Source organism: Amblyomma maculatum, chromosome 1 (genome assembly GCF_055883805.1).
Source record: "Amblyomma maculatum isolate TAMU_Amacu chromosome 1, ASM5588380v1, whole genome shotgun sequence".
NCBI classification, from domain to species: Eukaryota; Metazoa; Arthropoda; class Arachnida; order Ixodida; family Ixodidae; genus Amblyomma; species Amblyomma maculatum.
The window spans coordinates 422,856,450-422,879,660 of record NC_139344.1 but is presented as its reverse complement, the minus strand read 5'-3'; the positions used below and the strand labels follow the sequence as shown (position 1 = coordinate 422,879,660).

Genomic DNA, 23,211 nt, shown 5'->3' with positions numbered 1-23,211 from the left:
ATTTGGCTGCCATAGAAGTTAATCAACAGAGGCTGATTGGCGAATAACGCCGCCAGCTGAACTGTCCACCATGAAATGAAGAGATGCATGGTCTCCTCTCCATGTTGGGCCCAGTGGAACATAAATTGCATAATAAAACTGCTGGCGTCTGTGTCGAACGCAATGGTATCATCAGTGTGCAATGGGACGCCGCATTCTCGCAGGGTGTTCTTGACTCGTTCCGGTGTCATGGTAGGTACTGTGTCGAAGAGCAACTTTCCACCTATTGCATGCACGGGCGTCAAGAACGTGCTTCCCCACAAGGTCTCCAATATTTCCGTCTCTACGAGAAGTGTTTCTTCATAAGACACGAGACTCCCATTTTCTGCACTGCTATTTGCGGCAGCCGCGAACCGATTCCTCAGGACTTCGAAGTACTGCTTCCACCGCGCTTCAGATAAATCAAGCTGCTCGTCCCTCTTCTCTTTTAGCATATAGAATTTATCGGCTATCTGCACACGTACACGTTTATTATGTCCGAGGGACGTTATTTTGAAACTGAGGACGGTGTCCCAGCCGAGCTGCAGAGACGTAAAAAGGATTGCTCGTAGAGCATCCGGGCTACGTGCCTTGCGGGGCCATACAATGCCTGCTTCTGCAAGCGCCGTCACGACGCTGGGCAATTGGTCGCATGCTCTTTTAACGACGCAAATGCAGCTCTGGTAGAAAACGATGGCACGCTTGAAGCTCCTTTGAGCGCCGTCTGGGACATCCAGGCCTGCAACGAAGCTGTATAGGCGGCCCAGGGCTGCTCGTAATGATTCGTACTCGACGCTATGCCTGTGGTTCTTCCGCCAGCCGTCGCAGACGTAGTGCGAGAAACTGTCGCAAGGGTTGACAGAAGTGTTGATGGAAGCGAGTAGATATCTGGAATACGCTTCGCAGGCTTTCGTCGAGCACGCGTTTTTCTTCTGTACCCTGGTCTCGGCCCGGGTCAGAACGAAGGCTAGTAGGGCTACGAAGGCCAGCATAATGATGATAAAATAAACGTAAACCTTGATTGACAAACTCTTTGCCACGGTCCACTGAAAAGACAGAGAGAATGTATAGGGTGTCAGAGAGGTATGAACTTATCCTGAAGCGTTGCAGGAAGGCAAAAACGTTATCTAGAACAAAATCAGCATCTATGCCGAGAGCACAGAGTTGCAAATCCCATAAAGGCAATTTTTATACACTGTTCTGTGCCACCAATCGCGGCTTTGTCACAACCATGTGACGTTGGGAGAAGTGGCTTCGCGTGAATGGCCTGTACGCTGTGAGTCATATATTCACTGATTGGCAGTATACGATGGCAAGCAGCACGGGTACTAACGTCAGTTTCCTTAAATCAACGGTGCGGGAACAATTCGCCTCTCATGCTGCGCCCAGTTTCCACAGCCACAAGATAAGCCTGGCGTTGAAATAGGCAGGTGTTCTGGTAATCCACAAGAGGGGCATCGTGTACGATTCCAAGTAGTACAAACCATCGGCCCAGTATTGGTTCTGTGTTGGCAATGCACTGACATTGCCACTAGAGTACTAATATTGGATCAATGGTTCGTGCTGCCTGCGTTACTACAGATGCATTGTAGCAGAACGGTGAGTTAACATCCTATCTCGTACTTAACGTCAGTCGTCGTAGCGCGAACCTACAGATACACCTTATATAAGGTGATGTACATATTAACCTTGCCGCCTGCGTCAGAAACGTCATGAAACATTACATCTAGCTAGTATGCGGCCATGTCTGCTGAAGCCTACCGCCTGTATGCGCCATGCTTGTGATTTGTCAACAACGACGCCGAATTTCTGATGAATGGGGCCTTAAATAGTAAACTTCAGGAACTGTAATAGCAGCTTGGTTTAATACAAAACAAAAATTTTTGAGTGGTATGGTTGCACTGCGGCTAAGATTTGATCAACCAATAATGGCTTGTTAAAGGAAAACAGAGCAATAACGGAGACAATAATCCATACCGTGAGATTACGCGGGGTTCTGTTTACCTTTAATGCTGTCAGTGAAGAATGTTATTGGTAAACAGTGACCAATAATTATAGTTACTGGTAGTTAGTGATTGTGGGCTACTGCTGATGATGATAGTGATAAAGACAGTGATAGTTCCTGACGATAGCGGCAGTTGATGGTGATAGTGACGTCAGCACTCATGACTGACTGTGACGTCATCGCCTGGTGACGTCATCGGCCATGACTGAATGTGACGCCGTCATGACGTCACATGCGGTCATGACCGATGACTTCACAAGGCTGACAGATGACTTAGAGAGAAACCTAAAGAAACTAGTACAAGCGTACGTGATTAACAGAATTAGCTACATGACGCCATCTTGGATATCAAAGCGACGGAGAGAAACAGGATGGACGCGCTCATACGTAAATGCATAAGGAGAGCACTAGGCTTACCTATGTGTACCTCAACGGAGCAACTGCTCGCTTTGGGAGTGCACAATATGTGGAGGGAGTTAGATGCTGGTAAAGTATCTCAGATAGACAGATGTAGCGCAACAAATAAGGCAGGGTAATTCTAACGAAAGTGCGAATAAACCAGGAAAAAGCATTGAGAGAGAAAGTGGACATACAGAAGGAGATAAGAAACGCCTTGGTAGTCCCCTGATTTCCTAAAAATATGCGTCCTGAGTTTAATAAAAAACGAAGGGAGAAGCGAGCTGAGGTCTTATAGCTAAGGTTCGGAAACATGGATGACAGAGAGGTAGTCTACGTTGATGCGGCCAGATGCCAAATCGGGGCGGCGGTGGCTTCGGTCGTAAAAGGCCGAGGAGTGCCAGTTTCCGCTGCGGCTGTCCGGGGACGCAATAGAGAGGCTGCGGAGGAAGTGGCGATCGCTTTAGCTTGCACATGAACAAAAGCAAAATTCATCATATTTAGAAAAGGCAGAATCATGCCGGAGGCGGCAAGATCCTTAACCAACAACCACTGAACAGGAACATGCAGGTAATCTGTACACTCGCGCACGCTGCGTTCATGGCAACGAGGCGGTCCATGAGCTAGCTCAAGAAGTCTTCCGGGATGCCATGGGACCCCCCGACGACTGGGGTAACGAGGAGCGGTTATTATATTATGGGGAAATAATCAACCATTAACGATTGGCACGTAGGCCGGTACCCCCGCAAGATCCAAAATTGAATAACAAAGAAGCTGCTGCATCGAGGTGCCTGCAAACGAATACGTTTATGAATGCGGTCTTGTCGTACCATGTGTACTCCGAGACGAGAGACCATGATAGATGTAGTGATTGTGGGGCGAGAGGGACCCTTGACCACATAATATGGGAATGCTTGCGCTCTCACGGGGTGGGACAAAATCTAGTTATAGAGAACTAGGAGACCTGCTGCAAAGCTTGGACCCTAAGTTCCAGCAGAACATTATCCACCTGGCGGAGGAGGCTGCCATGGGCCAAGACCTATCAGCCAGCCTTTAACGAGGCGGCTCCCGTCTCCCAGGCCTGCATGCCAGGGGCGGGGGTGATCGGCTTCTTCTGGCGGAAAATAAAGTTCTTCAATCCAAATGCCTGACGCCATGTTTGGCAGGAAGTGCCAACTCAGGCCTACGCTTTCACATGGGAGGGTGATATCAGAATCAGCCTGCCAGGATCCTTGCATTCACGTTACTTTTAGACCATGCAGGCTCGTTCATATTGCTTGGTTGATGCGGGGCATTATATGTGGGCTGCTATCGCGTCACGTCCTTAAAGGCGGAGTTTAGGTGTTATGCATAATTTTTCTGCATTTTGTATTTCCGCGCTGGTGTCTTTTATATTGAAACCCATTCGCAGCACGAATAAAACAACGACATGAAGAAAACACGCACGACAGGACGAATGCTGCACTTCCAACTAAAGTTTATTATGAAAAAACCAAGCTTAAGTACAGAGCTACTATCACCTTCTGACAATCAAACATGTGTGTCTAAAAAAGCAACTTCATTATCATGTAGATAGAGGGATGGGGTGCTGACACATTGATCGCCTGCTTTTCTGATGTGAAATGCCTCAATTATTTCTCTTTCTACCTGATCTCTTCCCCGCCCAAGAAACTTAGTTTTCCGAAAAATGGGTTTGCACTTACAGTCTCGGCAGTGAATTGCGAGATTGCTGCCTTTTCCTTCTTTCACCTGATCGTGGTGTTCTTTTGCTCTCTGATTAAAACAGCGTCCCGTTTGACCTATGTACACACGATTACAGGTGAGTGGAATGCTGTACACTATCTTAGTAGTGCACCGAGTGAACCAAAGGTGGTGCTTGATCGAACAAATCGGCTTTTCTTTTCTCACCATCATAGGACAAATTTTTGAAAGCTTACTCGGCGCAGAAAAGACCACATTTACATCATATCTTTTGGCAACTTTCTTAAGATTGTGAGATAATTTATGAAGGTACGGAATTACTTGAGTGACCTGCCTCTGATCTTGCTTATCTTTCTTTTTAATACCCTTTTTCTTCTGAAGCAGGCTCTCTGCAACTGCAGATAAAGTATCAGGAGGAAAGCCAGACATACGCAATCGCTCTGTTTGCATTTTGACACTTTCGGACATTAGATGCGTACACGATTTTTCTAACGCGGAATTGAGGCAATTCATGGCAATTGCTCTTTTGATTATTTTAGAATGAGCGCTACTATAGGGGAGGAGTGCCTTTTGTGACATTGGATTGTACATCCAACATATGTGTCCTTCTAAAAATGAAATTCTAAGGTCAAGAAACTGTATGCTATTGTCACGTGGGAGCTCATGGGTAAACTTTAAACCATTTGAGACCGATCTGAATGAGTCAAGAACGTCAGCAACAGCCTCAACTATAGATGAATTGTGCGGCTTGTCCATTATCACTAGATAGTCGTCTACATACCTAAAAATACGCACGTCAGGAAGCGAGTTTAACAAACTCTTGTCAACGCGAGATAAAAATATGTCACACAGAACTGGCGCCACACACGAGCCAATGCAAATACCTGCTTTTTGCGTGTAAAACCTGTTGTTAAAATTAATGGCAGTGGATTGTAGATAAAACTCTAATAGGGTTAAGAAACGGTCGCTACTTACACCCGACAAGTTTTGAAAAGGCACTTCTCCCGACTCATCAATAACAGACCTTACAGCCTTAAACAAATCTTTGTGCGGTATGGAATAATACAAATCTTCTATGTCAATAGAGAATCCAAAGGTGGCTGATGTGGTGCTGCCGAGCCCTTGCTTCAGTTCTTCAACGATCTGGTGCGAGCTCCTGACGAGGTAGGGGTCTTCTGTCTTCAAAGTCGACAGCTGCTTTTGGAGAAACTTTCCGATAACCGACTGCCAACTACCCTTCTCCGATACTATCACTCTGAAAAGGAAATCAGGCTTGTGCGTTTTGCATGAGAAGAATGCTTCTAGTGTGCAACTTTCCGAATTCTTCACACTCTTTGCAAGTGAATCAAGGTGTAGATCCTGGAGCATCCTTATTGCTGTGGTCTTTTGTATTCTCTTCTTGAAGTCAGTTTTCTTGAAATTCTTCTCTACAGCTTGAATGGCTTTCTGCTCATACGCTCCTTCCTGTAGCACCACAAACCCACCTCTTTGTCAGACTGGACTACCATTAAGCCATGCTGTTTTAAGTAGCTGACCACCTTTCGTTGCTGAGGCAAGCGCTTAGAACAGTGACTCACGTTATTTGCCACAGCTTCGGCTCCATCCCAAACGGCTCTGTCCTTGTCTCGCTCCTTTGCTTTTCCTGCTATACGTCGAGCCATGGCCAGGAGTTCCGGCTTCCCTGCAGCGGGTTCAAAGCAGAATTTTGGCCCTTTTTCGAGGATGCCGCGAATTTCATCCGAGAGCTCGATGTCGTCCACGACGTCGACCTTGCTGGGTGCAGTGTGGTTGCTCCTCCTTTTCGGTAGGGAAACTCGAACTCGATGCCACAAGAACTCTGTACTTTGTGCTGCCAATATTTTGTAGTCGCGGAACAGTCTAGCCGCTCTGCATGGATCTTTTCCTTCCTGGACAAGCACACGAAGCCAGTCTTCATACAGACGAACTTGGCGCCAACCTGCGGACTTGAGTATTCTACACAATCTTCTTGCGTGGCCCAGGGACGGCGACACGACACCTAGTATGGAGCCGAAGCTGTGGCAAACAACGTGAGTCACTGTTCTAAGCGCTTGCCTCAGCAACGAAAGGTGGTCAGCTACTTAAAACAGCATGGCTTAATGGTAGTCCTGTCTGACAAAGAGAGTGGGTTTGTGGTGCTACAGGAAGGAGCGTATGAGCAGAAAGCCATTCAAGCTGTAGAGAAGAATTTCAAGAAGACTGACTTCAAGAAGAGAATACAAAAGACCACAGCAATAAGGATGCTCCAGGATCTACACCTTGATTCACTTGCAAAGAGTGTGAAGAATTCGGAAAGTTGCACACTAGAAGCATTCTTCTCATGCAAAACGCACAAGCCTGATTTCCCTTTCAGAGTGATAGTATCGGAGAAGGGTAGTTGGCAGTCGGTTATCGGAAAGTTTCTCCAAAAGCAGCTGTCGACTTTGAAGACAGAAGACCCCTACCTCGTCAGGAGCTCGCACCAGATCGTTGAAGAACTGAAGCAAGGGCTCGGCAGCACCACATCAGCCACCTTTGGATTCTCTATTGACATAGAAGATTTGTATTATTCCATACCGCACAAAGATTTGTTTAAGGCTGTAAGGTCTGTTATTGATGAGTCGGGAGAAGTGCCTTTTCAAAACTTGTCGGGTGTAAGTAGCGACCGTTTCTTAACCCTATTAGAGTTTTATCTACAATCCACTGCCATTAATTTTAACAACAGGTTTTACACGCAAAAAGCAGGTATTTGCATTGGCTCGTGTGTGGCGCCAGTTCTGTGTGACATATTTTTATCTCGCGTTGACAAGAGTTTGTTAAACTCGCTTCCTGACGTGCGTATTTTTAGGTATGTAGACGACTATCTAGTGATAATGGACAAGCCGCACAATTCATCTATAGTTGAGGCTGTTGCTGACGTTCTTGACTCATTCAGATCGGTCTCAAATGGTTTAAAGTTTACCCATGAGCTCCCACGTGACAATAGCATACAGTTTCTTGACCTTAGAATTTCATTTTTAGAAGGACACATATGTTGGATGTACAATCCAAGGTCACAAAAGGCACTCCTCCCCTATAGTAGCGCTCATTCTAAAATAATCAAAAGAGCAATTGCCATGAATTGCCTCAATTCCGCGTTAGAAAAATCGTGTACGCATCTAATGTCCGAAAGTGTCAAAATGCAAACAGAGCGATTGCGTATGTCTGGCTTTCCTCCTGATACTTTATCTGCAGTTGCAGAGAGCCTGCTTCAGAAGAAAAAGGGTATTAAAAAGAAAGATAAGCAAGATCAGAGGCAGGTCACTCAAGTAATTCCGTACCTTCATAAATTATCTCACAATCTTAAGAAAGTTGCCAAAAGATATGATGTAAATGTGGTCTTTTCTGCGCCGAGTAAGCTTTCAAAAATTTGTCCTATGATGGTGAGAAAAGAAAAGCCGATTTGTTCGATCAAGCACCACCTTTGGTTCACTCGGTGCACTACTAAGATAGTGTACAGCATTCCACTCACCTGTAATCGTGTGTACATAGGTCAAACGGGACGCTGTTTTAATCAGAGAGCAAAAGAACACCACGATCAGGTGAAAGAAGGAAAAGGCAGCAATCTCGCAATTCACTGCCGAGACTTTAAGTGCAAACCCATTTTTCGGAAAACTAAGTTTCTTGGGCGGGGAAGAGATCAGGTAGAAAGAGAAATAATTGAGGCATTTCACATCAGAAAAGCAGGCGATCAATGTGTCAGCACCCCATCCCTCTATCTACATGATAATGAAGTTGCTTTTTTAGACACACATATTTGATTGTCAGAAGGTGATAGTAGCTCTGTACTTAAGCTTGGTTTTTTCATAATAAACTTTAGTTGGAAGTGCAGCATTCGTCCTGTCGTGCGTGTTTTCTTCATGTCGTTGTTTTATTCGTGCTGCGAATGGGTTTCAATATGGATCATTACCAACTGGCCCAAACATCGGTGTTATTGCACAGTCTTTTATATGTTGCGCGCTTTAAAAAATTACACATCAAATTGATGCGAGCGGTAAGGAGAGAGTCCAGAGAATTTGACAAAAGAATGAGCTAGCAGGAAAACACGGACAAATGCCTAGGGGCACATTGGATCGCTAAACTGCGATGAGGCAAAAGTCTCTATTGCCGGGTGGTTTGAAGCCTTCCACTACGGCACCTCTTTCTCTATGTTTTTTTTCCCATCTTCGCGATGACGCGATAGCGTAAGCTACCAGCCAACATATAAAGCCCCGCTTTAACCGAGCCGTATGAAACGTTCCCGCGTGGTCTGAGGATAACGTTATTGGAAGGGTCTTGGCAGGGTAATTCTGATATCACCCTCCCATATGAAAGGCGAGCCCCGAGTAGGTTCAGTTCAGTTCAGGCGTTCAGTCGTGTCCGACTCTTCGTGACCCTATGGACCATGTCACGCCACGCTTTCCGGTCTCTCACTATCTTCTTAACATCACATAGCTTCATCTGCAATGCCTCGAGAATGCCATCTAACCATCGCGTTCGCTGCCTACCCCTTCTCCGGCGACCCTCAACCTTTCCCAACATCAAATCTTTCTCCAGCGACTCCTCTCTTCTCATCAGATGACCAAAGTAGCTGAGCTTTAACTTTAGAATTTGACCCTCCAATGAGCAGTCAGGGTTTATGGTCGACAATATCGACTGATTTGATCTTCTGGCAGTCCAAGGAACTCTTAAGAGTCTTCGCCAGCACCACAATTCAAACGCGTCAATTCTTCGGCGGTCAGCCTTTTTCACAGTCCAACTCTCGCATCCATACATCACAACTGGAAAGACCATAGCACGGGTTATACGGATCTTGGTTGGCAGACTAATGTCTCTGCTCTTTACTAGGCGGTCAAGGCTAACCATTGCTCTCTTTCCCAGAAGCAGGCGTCTCCTAATTTCATGGCTGCAGTCTCCTTCCGAGGTAATCTTGGCGCCCAAGAACAGAAAATCTGTCACAGCTTCCACTTCTTGTCCATTGATGCTCCAGGACTTGATAGGGCAAGACGCCATGATCTTCGTCTTTTTAATGTTCAGTTTAAGCCCAAACTTCTCACTCTCTTCTTGTACGCGCATCAGAAGTCTCTTGAGTTCCACTTCACTTTCTGCCATTAAAGTGGTATCATCCGCATATCTAAGGTTGTTGATACGTTTTCCAGCAATCTTCACTCCAGCTGAAGACTCGTCCAGACCGGCCTTCCTCATGATGCACTCTGCATATAGGTTAAATAGGCAGGGCGATAGTATGCAGCCTTGCCTCACCCCTTTCTCAATCGGAAACCAATCAGTAAGACCATGCCCAGTTCTGACTGTGGCCTCTTGCCCTTCATACAGGTTCCTGAGGAGACAGATGAGGTGAATTGGAACTCCCATCTCTCGGAGAGCTTGCCACAATCTGCTGTGATCTACGCAGTCAAACGCTTTCGCATAATCAATAAAGCAGAAGTAAATGGGTTTCTGGAACTCTCTTGCTTTTTCCATGATCCAGCGAAGGTTGGCAATTTGGTCTCTAGTTCCTCTGCCCTTGCGAAACCCAGCTTGCACGTCCGGAAGCTCCCGATCCACATACTGCTGCAGCCTACCTTGCAGGATTTTTAACATCACCTTGCTAGCATGCGAAATAAGCGCGATCGTGCGGTAGTTGGAACAATCTTTGGCACTGCCTTTCTTTGGAATGGGGATGTAAACTGACCTCCTCCAATCCTGTGGCCACTGCAGGGTTGTCCAAATCTTTTGACATAATGTATGCAGTGTGTTAACAGCGTCGTGGTTGAGGTTTTGAAGCAACTCAGCTGGAATACCATCAATTCCGCTTGCTTTGTTCTTAGCAAGGCTGGCTAAGGCCCATTCAACTTCACTCTTCAGGATGCCCGGCTCGAGATCAGTAATCACAACCGTCCTATGTTGGGATTGCACATCCGGGTCCTTCTTGTACAGTTCTTCTGTGTATTCCTGCCACCTCTTCTTTATCTCTGAGGCTTCAGTGAGGTCCTTGCCTCGTTTGTCCTTTATCACGCCCAGCTTAGCACAGAAGCTTCCTTTGATATCTTTGATTGTCTTATACAGAGCTCTTGTGTTTCTTAATTGGCTGTTGTCCTCAACTGCTTGACACTGTATGTTCAGGAAGGCATTCTTATCTCTCCTTGCTATTTTCTGAAAATCCGCATTGAGAACCTTGTATCTTTCTCTTTCCCCCATACCTTTTGCCATCCTCCTTTCCTCAGCTATTTGCAAAGCCTCTTCAGATAACCAGTTTGCTTTTTTGCATTTCTTTTGCTTTGGAACTACCTTAGTAGCAACTTCTTGTATTATATCACGAACATCAGTCCACATCTCTTCGGGCTCTTTGTCTTCTAGATCTAATTCTTGAAATCGATTCCTCACTTCCACAGCATATTCTAATGGAATCTGATCCAGATCATACCTGAAAGGCCTTCTAGTTTTCTGCGTTTTCCTCAATCGAAGCTTAATTTTGGCAACAAGAAGCTGATGATCGGTGCCACAATCGGCCCCAGGCCTTGTTTTTACTGCTTGTATAGCGCTTCTCCATCTCTGCCGGCAAATAATATAATCGATCTGATTCCTGTACAGACCGTCCGGTGAAATCCATGTGTACAGGCGCCTCTTGTGCTGTTGAAAATGAGTATTCGCTATGGTCAGGTTGTTTTCTTGACAGAACTCTACTAGCCTCTGCCCAGCTTCATTTGGCTCACCAAGACCGAACTTGCCTGTAATTCCGGATATTTCTTCACTCCCGACCTTAGCATTCCAGTCTCCTATGAGAAAAACGACGTCTGATGATGGGGCGCGGTCTAAAAGGCATTGTAGGTCCGCATAAAATCTCTCAACGTCAGCTTCTTCAGCAGCAGTGGTCGGTGCATGGACTTGGATAACTGTTATGTTGAAAGGGTGACCTTGGATCCGAAGTGAAATCATTCGGTCGTTTTTGGGGTTGTACCCTAGCACTGCTTTGCCCATTCTTCTGTTTACTATGAGAGCGACCCCATTCCTTCTCTTGGATTCGTGCCCACAATAAAAGACATAATGGTCGCCGGAGTTAAATTCTCCCATTCCGGTCCACTTGAGCTCGCTGATACCCAAGATATCAATGTTCAATCTGTCCATTTCTCGCTTGACGATATCCAGTTTACCTTGCGTCATAGATCTTACATTCCATGTTGCTATGTGACATATCTCCTTGCAACATCGGACTTTCCGGTCGCTTCCCGACACATCCACAACTGAGCGTCCTTTTGGCTTTAGCCCAGCCGCTTCATTCGTCCTGGAGCTACTAGGAATCGCCCTTTGTTTTTTGGAGCTACTAGGAATCGCCTGGAGCTACTAGGAATCGCCCAGCCCGAGTAGGTAGCTCCTGCTAATTGTACTGTCAGGAAGTCCTACGTCCAGTTAGTGCTCGGCCATCTCAGCCTGCCAGGTACCGCCTCCTATGCAACGAAAGCGTTACGGACGAACGGAGGAACGAATGGGCACGATCCGCGAGCATGAGCTATTAAAGACTATCGCCTTCAAAACGGCGCCACGAATCGAGCAAACTGGCCGCGGGGAAGGGTAATGGTATATACAAGGCTGCAGGGATACGCTAACTTCGTTCGTTTCACTGTTAGTAGTTCGATGAGTGGCAAGCGACGCCCGCGTCTACTAGACGAGCTGTTGAGACTCCTCGGACGCTCTCTAGTTCACGCCGAAACTCGAAGACACAAAAAACTGAGCCTTGTTTCGAAGCAATGAAAAGTGAAGCCTTCAGCAGAGCAAATGAAGGGAAACTCTAACAGCGTGTGCTCATTTATACAGTTTCTGCTGGTATCGAAGCGTTAATCAATAAATAAATGAAAGGATGACCACACTGCTCTAAACACATCAGTTTTAGGTAATGATTTGTTCCTCAGCATACGGCTCCAGTGCCCTAAATAGCCCGGCTCGCGAACGTATATGTTCGCAAAGTCCATACAAGGACTTTACTTGCTGTACTGAAGTGATGACCACACTTGAATGTTACTAGCGTTCGGCTTCCTGAACTGAAATGCAAGCACAGCACAGCCGAAAGTTGAAAAATCGACAACCATTTCGGCTTCCAGCGTAATGCAGTCATTTCGCAAGACAATGCCTACACACATCAGTTTTAGGTAATGATTTGTTCCTCAGCATACGGCTCCAGTGCCCTAAATAGCCCGGCTCGCGAACGTATATGTTCGCAAAGTCCATACAAGGACTTTACTTGCTGTACTGAAGTGATGACCACACTTGAATGTTACTAGCGTTCGGCTTCCTGAACTGAAATGCAAGCACAGCACAGCCGAAAGTTGAAAAATCGGCAACCATTTCGGCTTCCAGCGTAATGCAGTCATTTCGCAAGACAATGCCTACCTGTAACAATCAAGCATAAAATCCGAGGCTCGCTAGAATTCGTTTACCCTCCCGAAGTAGAACACGCTACGCTGGCGACCTTAACATCACTAAAATATTAAACCACTGCGCTTAAGCTGAAACTGCGAAAGCCACTCTCATCACTGGTTTCATTAACCGCATAGTCATTGCCGTAGATACTATCAGCATTATCGCTATCGCTACTAATATTTATTTTGGTAAAAGTAAACGGACCATAACTGTCATCGCTACTATCATCATTATCATAATTGCTAACTGCATCTCCCTTGGCATAGCTAATATCGTTTTTACTCTGATCAAGAAGGATTACGATGTTTCACACGAGTCCGTGTTAGAGTAGTGCATTTGCACGATCGACTGAGGATCGGAGGGATAGTGGTTCGATGCCCGGTGTACAAAGGCACACTTTTTTCCTGTAGTACCACTATGGTGGATGCATTATGCACACAGGTTCTGCGGTCAGAATATGGTGACGCCACTCCTTAACCAAGAAGACAAACCAGTTGCTATATCACTGCAGGGAACCGGGGGAAATCAGGTCAAACAAGCCGAATACCAAAGCTTCTGTAGCAATAGGGGTGACAAATGCAGGATGGCCACGCTGGTAAAAAGGAATATGGCAACCCTAGAGCGCGACACGAGCACGAGGAACATAGAAGCGGTAATGATAGAAATGATTACGAGACGTAAGAGAGCAAAAATATATTTCTGCTTAATATGTATACAGCAACCCGAGGCAGAGGAAAATGAAATTTGGAACGATATTTAGAAAAGCCATCAAACTGGCTGGGCAAAGCCCGTCGATGATTGTGGGGGACTTTAACGCGGCACATCAGGAAGGGGGGTACGCGAGGGATGATACGAAGGGTAGACTTCTCCATGAGGAGACCCAAAACCTCAGACTAATCTTGCATACCGACCCGTGAGCTCTCACTAGAGTAAGTAGCAGTGTCAGCAGAGACATCGCGCCGGACCACATCTTCAGTATAAATGCAGGCAGAGTCGAATGGGCAAATACCAGCGAAAATCTCGATGGTGATCACTTCATCGTAGCCATGGAGCTGGGAGAAGGAGCCAAGCTGCGAAAACTCAAACAGGCAAGAATCGGGGAGTGGGACAAATTCCGTACGATTCGCAGAGGCCACAAAGGTAAGGAAATTGGAGACATAGGAGACTGGGCAAAACAGCTGAGGGAAGATGTCAGGGACTCGGAAGCGGTAGCCGAAGGGGAAGATACACAGAACAAACTAGCAAGCATGTGGAATGAGAAGAAAAGAACAGATCCAAATCTCAAAAATGGAACAGAAATTTAAGATGCTCGTTAGCCAGACACACCAAGATAATGGAAGCTTATGCGATCAAACTAAACGAGCAAAATTGGTACGGCAGGTGCGACGAGATAGAAAGGAGAATCAGCCTAGCAAAGACGCGGAACATACTGAAAATCTCCTCGACCCTAGCAAATCCGAACAGACAGCGAGCGTCAACCGGGTGAAAGCGAGACACATTCTAGGGGGCGGACAAACAGCTCATGGACAGGCTGAGGGACATTTACATAGGGTACGCGACGGAAGTACGACAGGCAGAATATGGAGGAGCGGAAAATGAAGTGCTGGACGCGAATATTACTGTAGCGGAGATCAGAGCAACTATCGCTGGACTAAATCCGCGCTTGGCCCGGATAAAATATCCAATGTCATGCTTAGGAACCTCGACAACGACTCGATAGAGGCGATTGCGTGATACACGAACAAAGTATGGAAGGAAGGTAAATTGCTGGAGGAATGAAAACAGCAGAGGTGGTTCTCATCTCCAAGCCGGGGAAGGAACCAAAATTGGAAAACCTAAGACCGATTTCGCTGACGTCGTTCATGGGGAAGCTCATGGAGCACGTAGTGCAAACGAGGTTAACGAGATACATGGAAGATGAAAACCTGCGGCCGTACGAGATGGTGAGATTTACACCTAAGCTCATCACGCAGAAATTAATGCTCTGACTCAAACATAACATAGTAGACAAGAAAGGGTTAGATGTCAAGGTGATCCTAGGTCTTGACCTCACCCTGGCCTCAGAAAACGTGCGACAGGAGGCGGTGCTCAGAGGTCTGGAGGAGGTAAACGTGGGCAAGGGAACATACGAGTATATCAAGGACTTCTTCCGAGGGAGGAAGGCGGTGATTAAATACCAGGACACAGAGTCCCCCAGCATAAATCTGGGCAGGAAAGGTACCCCGAAAGGAGCCATACCGTCCCATTTCCTATTTAACATAGCGATGAGAGGCCTGCCGGCCATGCTGAACAAGACCCTCGATCTAAAATTCAGCATATGCCGATGACATAAACATGTAGGTGAATAGCGGAAGCGACGCGAAAATTGAGTGGAGTTTTCAAAGGGCAGCAGACGTAGTGGGGAAGTATACGGCTGAAAGAGGCCTGACCTACTCACCGTAGAAGCCACAGCTCTTTGTGTATAATCCCGATGGCAGGAACAGGAGAGCAGTAGAAATTAAAGTGGTGGTGGGAGGCCTGGAAGTGCCCAGGGTCGAGGAAATAAGAATCCTAGGCATGCCTATCTAGAAGAAAGGCAACAGCACCAATACCATAAAGAAATTAGCCACATACGCAGATCAAGTGGTAGGCATATTCAGGAGGGTAGCGGTAAAGGGGAGAGGACTAAAAGAAAGGGATCTCCTGAAAATCTCGCACGCGTACGTAATAAGTCAGATCTGCTACTTGACGCCGTACCTAAAAATGAGCAAGGCAGAAATAAAGAAGATAGGCAGAATGTTGAGAAAATGCGCGAAGCGAGCTCTGAGACTCTTCATATCCACTTCGACGGAGCGGTTTGGTAAAATGGGGGTACACAACGGACGGGTTGAGCTGGCAGAGTGGGCGAGAATATCCCAATTGGAACGGCTTGGCCAGTATGAAACGGGTAGGACAATACTCGAATGGGTACGAAGCGGGCCACAAAGTAGGACGCACAAGATGGTAAACATCCCGCCAGGAATCTCCAAGATAAGTCTCCCACCTATGCTACGGAACATGCACCCGAGTATAACAAGAAAACGCGAGAACATAGGGCTAAGGCCTACCACAGGAAATGAGGGAGCAACCGGCACACCAGGTGGCTTATGTAGCCGCGGCGTGCGGATCCGCGGTGGCCGACGGGGCAGGAGCATCAATGATAGCGGCTTTGAGCCGCACGAGAGATGCCAACTTGGCGTAAGAGTTGGCGATTGCGCTTGCTTGCGTTGGTACCAAGGCTACGACGATTTTGAGTGACAGCAAAATGTAGTGAGGAACTTTGGGAAAGGAAGAATCTCGGAATAGGCCCAACGCATCCTCGAGGCGAGGCCGATAGAACGTAACATAGAGATAATATGAATTCCAGCGCACGAGTCTATTGCAGGAAATGAGGCTGCACACGAGCTTACCCGAACTCTCTATCACCGGGCGGCCATAGAGCAGCCCATAGATATGACCTCGCATAGATATGAAAGATAGCTTGATTTTATACGATGAGATCACGGAATATTATTGCGAAAGCAATACTACTGTAGGTTTTTAGCCTTCAGCGTAGCGCGACGATAGCCACGCCTTACCCATGTGACGCTGTGACGTCACACCTCACGTGACAGTAGGGTAAGAGCTGGGCTAACAACTCAAACGGTCGACGAAACGCGGCGGTAGCAACGTCTTACCCACGTGACGCTGTGACGTCACACCCCACGTGACACACGGGCTGGCAGGAGCTGCCAACTTGGGTATATCGTTTCACATGGGACGGTTATGTCAGAATCAGCCTGCTATGACCATGGCATTCACGTTACTCTATAGGCCCGTAAGGCACGTTCATGCAGCTTGCTTAAAGCGGGGCTTTATATCGCTCGGTCACCCGCAGCTAATGCTTTCGCTCGATATTGGGTTCAGCAGCGTTGAACCCTTGTAATTTTTATAAGCTGAGCAGGAGGGTCTATCCGCCGTCTGACCGTTCCCTCGGAATCGAGGAGGCAATTGCGTGGAGAAGATATTACAAAAGGGAAATCATATGAGTTCCTTCTGGGTGTATACATGAAAATCTCGAAAGAAGACAGAGCAATATTGCATAGTGTGCGGTGAGAGCTAGGAGCACTCTCGACCAAGTAATTCGGGAATGGGCTGCAGTATGGGCGCCGAGGAAAAGATAGAAAATAGAGAAGCCTGGGAGACCTTGATGCGGAGCAAGGACCCGCTCAAATGCAACATGCCATCCGCCTGGCGGCTGAGACTGTGAAGCGACATTGTATTTTCACCAGGCCTTAGATTGTGAGGCTCCTGAGTAAACCTCCCTTAGGCCTGCGTGCCGGGGCATCCGAAAAAGAATTTAATTTTTTTCTGGAAATAAAAGTTTTATGATGATGATGAAGGCTTTCGCCTTAAAACGCCCCAGGAGGTGATCGACAGTAATGTCCGATTTCATATCGCGCAAACAAGACTGACGCAGATTAATGATCTTCAATTAGTCGCCTGCTTTTTGCGTCACCTCGAGTAATAGGTAAAATTAAACTAAAGGAAGGCGCATCATCAAAGATACAGCGCGATTTATTCGTCGCGCAGTAGTGGAAGTTTGTCGTCCAAACAGTCGATCGTCATCATTGCTTGACTGCGGCGCCGTATATATTTCGCGAACATTGTCAGCAATGGTTAATAGATGCTTGCACTGAGAACGGGGCTTTGATTAGCTGAAAAGGATCGGCTTACCGCATTAGGAACCTTCATAGCTTCGTCCCTGCTTGCAGTTCTTGAACCTGGTGACAGTCGCCTCAGATTTCGGCCTGGACTTGAATCCGGCACTGCTCTCTCAGATTTATTCCCTTCGAGAGCTGCAGTCGCTGGTCTTGCAGTTAGCCCCCAGGTTTGAGGCTGACTTATTATGCGGCCTGCTCCCATATTGCTGGGCGCAAAGGTGTTGGGAGAGTTGACGCTGGGGCTAAGGCTAGGTTGGGACGCTGTCACCAAAGCTTGCTTCTCAGCAGATACTGGCGCCTTCGCGGCTTCTTTCCCTTGGTCTGCGAAACATTTTTCAGCGAATTTGGCTACCGATATCGTACCTTCCGCTTCCTTCCCACTTGAAAACTGGTCGCTTAACGAAGGCACAGAGTTCAGTTTATTCATACTCATCTGTGATGCTGACCCTTTGCCTTGGTCTTTAGTTGCATTAAGAGTATCCAGTGCAATGGGAGACGGCGCTTTGCTAACGGCGTCATCTAGCGCTGGCTGTTCCGTTCTTGTGTGGTGCTCTGGCTGATAAACCGAACGCTCGCTTTTAAGTTGCCGTAATTGTACGTCTGGCAATTCGGCTTGCTTTTCGGGACCGGTCGGTGAAGGTGCTTCTGTTGTGGCTACATTATTAGCGTCGTCCCTGTCCACATTTACGGTTGTCACTTTGTTATTAGGCATCAATGGCAGAAGCTTACCATCGCTACTACGGCGAGTTTCAGGCCGGCTTCCCGAAGGTATCGCGGACACTTCTTTCGTGACAATTGGCAAGGTACCATATGAGGTGGTCACTGGTGCTAGGTCTCCACTCGTACTGACTGCTTCTTCAGGTCCAGTTCTACCAATGCTGAGGTATTGGTCCTGCTTGGAGGCATTGCCAGCTGAGTCACTCTTGCCAGAGCCCATCTTCTTGCCTTTGTTGTCTGGCAAGTCGCTTTTGCCGATGGCCGGGCTGTCGATCGATGTCGGAACCAGAGTTGCGCTCTCGGCTTGGGTTGGTGCTTTCGTGATTCCCGTTTCGGGATCTTGACACAGCTGTTTCTTGCTTGAAGACAGGATGTCCTGTGGGCTCGTTGGTGACTGGAATGCTAGTACCTTATCTCCGGTTTCTGCTACGCCGAAAGTATCGGATGTACACGGGCTTGGTGATTTAGGCTGCGCTACTTGTATGGCCGGCTGGTGGACCTTGCCATCCTGCTGTTTCGGTGAGCTCACGCCGTCAGGCCTCTTTGAACTGCTTTTTTTCTCCTTCTGGCTAAGTAGCTTCGGAGATTCAACCTGCTTCCTAGAGGCTTTGGGGGAGCGAGGACTCCTCATACCAGATTTGGAGCCCCCAGACTTCTTTTTGGTCTCGGAGACGCCTTTGTCCGCTGGGCTGCCTTCCATTCTTCTTCTTCTTTTTCTACCTTGATAAATGGCACGTACCCACGAAGGGGGATTGACCAGGGATCAGTGTGGACTGCCAAATCTCCTAAAGATACTGAATTAGTGTAATAAACAATTATCAACTAAAAAAAGCCTAAAATTTAACATCACAAAATTAAATGAGAGGAAAAACAATACCTAGCAAAAATTTTGAAGTTCATAAATTAGGAATAAAATTAGCAAGATAATCAGTCCGTAGCTTTGATGTAGTTATGTAAATACTGACAAATTTGAGGCAATGAAAATCCTTTTGCACTCGCACCGAAGCAGAGTAGAAGTGGGGCCGACAACGTAAATCGTAATTGTGCTATTGAATTTCTTAATGTATCCTTCTCATGGCGGATAGCAGAGATTCTTCTTTTGCTTCTTCTCCTTCACATCTACCAGATTCTTGAGCCCGCGCGGTACGATGATGACAGTTTTCAGATGTTAAAAGCCAACTGAAACAAAAATTTTAACCGCGAAAGAAGACCATTTTCCTGTAGTGCGTCAAGAGAGAATGGTAAAGACAAAACATATGAGAGGCACTTTTGAAGTAAGTAGTTAAGATTCTACGTTACCTCCGGTGACCCCTAATAGTCACCCTGTTCTGCGTTCAGTTTCGAAAACGGCGATTTTAGAAACGATATTCTTCGTTTCTAAAATCGCCGTTTTCGAAATTGAAAGCAGAACAGGGTGACTATTAGGGGTCACCGAAAGTAACATAGAATCGGGCGTACATGAATCATTTATTCTCTAGGCCATTGGTGTAGTGGTCGAGAAACCGCCATTGTTTATTGAGTAGAGATCGTTTTTTGTACCAGAGAAAGTGGGAAGCCTCGGAAAGCATTTTGTAGTGTGCAATGTGAGCTACGCGTTATCCGATGTAATGAAACCGCCCGAAGAACAGCGATGACATGGAGCATGCCATACGTGCTCGGCATTGCGAGTTCACCCGTCCGACTGATGCGAAGAGAGTCGTGTGTCTTGATGCAAGAGGTGAACACTGATTTGCATGAATGATATGGGTACGAATCGGTTCGCTGCACTGTACAAATAATTGTGACATTTGAACGAAAGTAGTTCTTCGTGGAATTCAGGCATCGGCCTTACGTCGTACGAAATCGTGCGCGACCACGCAGGTCTAGATGTTTTGTGCCTGTGGTGTATTAGCGCATCGGCCAAGAGCAGTGTTGGCAAACGTGGTGCATTTGAATTTTAACGCGCGGGCGGAAAGCTCTGTGCTAGACTCTTCCTTCCGTTCAGCATTGGTCATGCTTACTCATCCAGCGTCGCTGATTAAAATGTACACTGTAACTAATGTTTGTTGAGAAATACAAATTTTCTGGCAGCTGTCTTCCTAGAAGTTTTCGATTCTGCTAGTTTTGTTTTTCGTTCTGCTGTGATTTTTATTTACAACTAACATAGAATTTCTATAAATTGACAGCAATGACCTGGTATATATGTTTTCTGTTTTTTACTTTTCTTTCAATTCACATGTTTGTTCTGTTGCAGCTAACAAAATCGGGTATGGTATATTTTTCGTACTTTTGTTATTTCGCAAGTTTTTCAAGCTGTAAAAAACAAACTTTCCTTAGAGCTTCGTTTTAGGTCACTGGACAGCCATTTTAAGGAGGAAAACTTACTATCCGAATCACACGAAAATCTGTCGGCGTTGGCTATACTGGATGCCGCTTATCAAGTTGGCCTTTCAAAAGACGTCTACTCACCGAAACGGCTAGTACGTGGAACGACGGCATGCATAAAAGACACCACTGAAGCAGGGAGACACTCTCCCTTCTCATTTGTACCACTGTATGCTCATAGACGCCAATAACGGCCCTCAACGTGGCGCCACTGGTTATTTTTATTCGTATTCAAAGTGCTTCACAGCCGTTCTTCGGACAGCGCATCCTTGGTCATCATACTATTTCGGTTCCAATTTAGCATGCATCTACAATTTAGGTTAGAATCAACCTGCGAAAGGAAATCGAGCAGACGACATATATGTATCCAAATTTTGCCTTCCAACGAAGATTTCGGCTGGAAACCAGAAAATTCAATTTTAGAGCGCAGCTCTTTGGCGCCCGTTCCTGGGTTTCGCGGCGGCGTCGGCGTTGTCCCTCGTAACCAGCTCCACTTTCACTCCCACCTTCCTTCCTTCCCTTACGGCGCGGTTGCTGTGTCCACAGAAAACGAGTGAGACAGATACTGCGCCTTCCCATTCATGTGACCCAATTATGAAAGGCACGCTTCACAGCTCAAGTGGACTTTCACTCTCACCTTCCTTCCTCCCCTTACGGCGCGACTCAGGTGTCCACAGAAACAAGTGTGACAGATACTGCGCCTTTCCATTCATGTGAACCAACTTTGAAAGGCACGCTTCAGAGCTCAAGTGGACTTTCACTCTCACCTTCCTTCCTCCCCTTCCGGCGCGATTCAGGTGTCCACAGAAACAAGTGACCAACACTTCGCCTTTACATTCGTGTGAAACAATTATGAAAGGCACGCTTCGCAGCTCAAGTGGAAGACGTGACCTCAAATGGTGCACACTGCAAAGATAATTCATGAATAATGCGAGCGCCCACACCGAACTGCAGGGTAACATGTGCAGTAACCGAGAATTCACACACTCACAGAGAAAACCATCATATTTTGATGTAGCTTGCTTATATACACCTAGTTCACCACGGTAAAAAAAAGAACTTCGCTTTTCAGAATATGTCTCGAATGACATCGTTCCAGCATTAAGCTCTTTGGCGCCTGTTCCTGGGTTTCGCGTCGCCGTCGCCATTGTCCCTCGTAACCAGTTGTCTGTAACTGTACATATATGTCTTGCTCAAATTAGTTGCCTAAATCTATAGAAAAGCTGAAACAGCTGACGAGCTGCGCTCAAATTTCGCATTAGAAAGTACCGTAATCGTCGTCATTTTTTTTTTTGTTGAATTTGGATCTATGGTGGATAACAGATATTCACTGTACGGAAACTAACATTTTCTTTAAAAATACCTGTTATTTCCCACACATTTCTTAAACTACTCGTAGATACAGGCAGGAAATGAAAAGCTGTAGCTACATGAAGCGGGGCGGCCCTGCTTCGGCCTTCAAAAGCCTCTTAAACGGTGCAAATGGCAGACTTGCGGCCAGGTTCGAGTCGTGCACGAAGTCCTTGCTTTTGATATTAGCTGAACAAAGTGTGCTGTGATTCGTACGTTTCCATTTATCGCGTTCGACTACTAACATCCACTGCATTCACAGCTTGCTGTTCTTCGGAAACTGGTAGCAGGCGTACTCCGGGTACGGCGCGTGTTCAACGCACCCGACAGCTGCAGAGCGGCTTCGCAATGTTCTCGCACTTAGGGTACTCAGTAGCGGTGCGAATAGACAAAACCCCGGCAACCGCAGAGTGAAAACTCTCTTTCGTTTACTTGCTGCCTGCTCTCACCGACTGCGATTGGCTCACGATCGCCGTCTGCTAGTAAGCTCTCCGCGCCCAGTTCTACGTGCATACCCAACGCGCTACCAGAGGCACTCGTCGTCTGCTATACAGAGCTGAAATCCCTTATACATCTTTTCATACAAGTCTAGAACTTGGACACGATAACTTTCATGACGCATGGAAAAGATTTACAGCCATTCTGAGTCAAGCAAGATTTCGTTTTAGTTGAGCTTTAAGATCATGATATCTTGCCAGCTTGTGATGGGTCATGAAAGAAAGCTTCCGCGAAAACGACAAGAGCACGACACAAAAATTGAGCCTACGTAGCGAATACATATAATGCATCATCCTATTTGCTTATCCGAACGAATTAAATTGCGTATTTTGGAAATCAACATAATTGAACTGAATATGTTATGAAGTTATCGAAATTTCGACGGGGACACTTAAGAGAATGTTAGATGGACTTATTACTTTGCAACGCGGCGAGTCATGCTGCGTTTCATCGGGACTATGAATCATGACTATGCATAACGGGTTCGCACATTCTGCACTGCACTGCACATTACGTTACTTTTTAAAGCAGGGAATTTTGCGGCGGCTGGCAGCATTGGTATGCTCGCGAAAAGGACGTGGTGTATGTGGTCGAAGTTGGCCGGAGCGACATAGCTATCAAGCCCCGCAAAAACAAGCCGTGCGAATGATGTTGAATAGCCTTTCGGATTAACGTATGTGCCTCAGGGTCAATGGGTTGCTGTATATTCGATTCGCATCTAAGATGTGCTACAAAAGATAGAAATTAAGGCAATTTGGGTCATGTGGCCTCAGAAGTCATGCAAACCGCCAACCAATAAGCACCCGCCATGATACCTGACGATTACTGATTGGCAGAGGCATGATCCTGATTTTCGTTCTATGTACAGTTTCGTCCAATCTTAAGGGGAACACTGCATAGGGATAGCTGCTCTCTTCTAAACGTCGCTACTTCCGACACGGCCACACGCCGAAAAATTGGCTGTGGTTTAGCTCTGGTTAAACACAGTTCTGTTGCGGGAGCAACGGCTGC

At 46.6% G+C, this 23,211-nt stretch overlaps 1 protein-coding gene across 1 annotated transcript in view; it reads right to left on the bottom strand.

The window, feature by feature from the left end:
• LOC146209251 (uncharacterized) overlaps positions 1-18,688 on the bottom strand; it is a 47,616-nt gene extending 28,928 nt beyond the window's left edge. The window contains exons 1-2 of the mRNA XM_084579890.1: positions 18,122-18,688; positions 14,988-15,067 (exon numbers count right to left, since the gene is read on the bottom strand). Of these exons, the coding sequence (XP_084436016.1) occupies positions 14,988-15,067; positions 18,122-18,688 (647 nt within the window). The remainder of the gene's footprint in view (positions 1-14,987; positions 15,068-18,121) is intronic.
• Between the last annotated feature and the right edge of the window lie 4,523 nt (positions 18,689-23,211).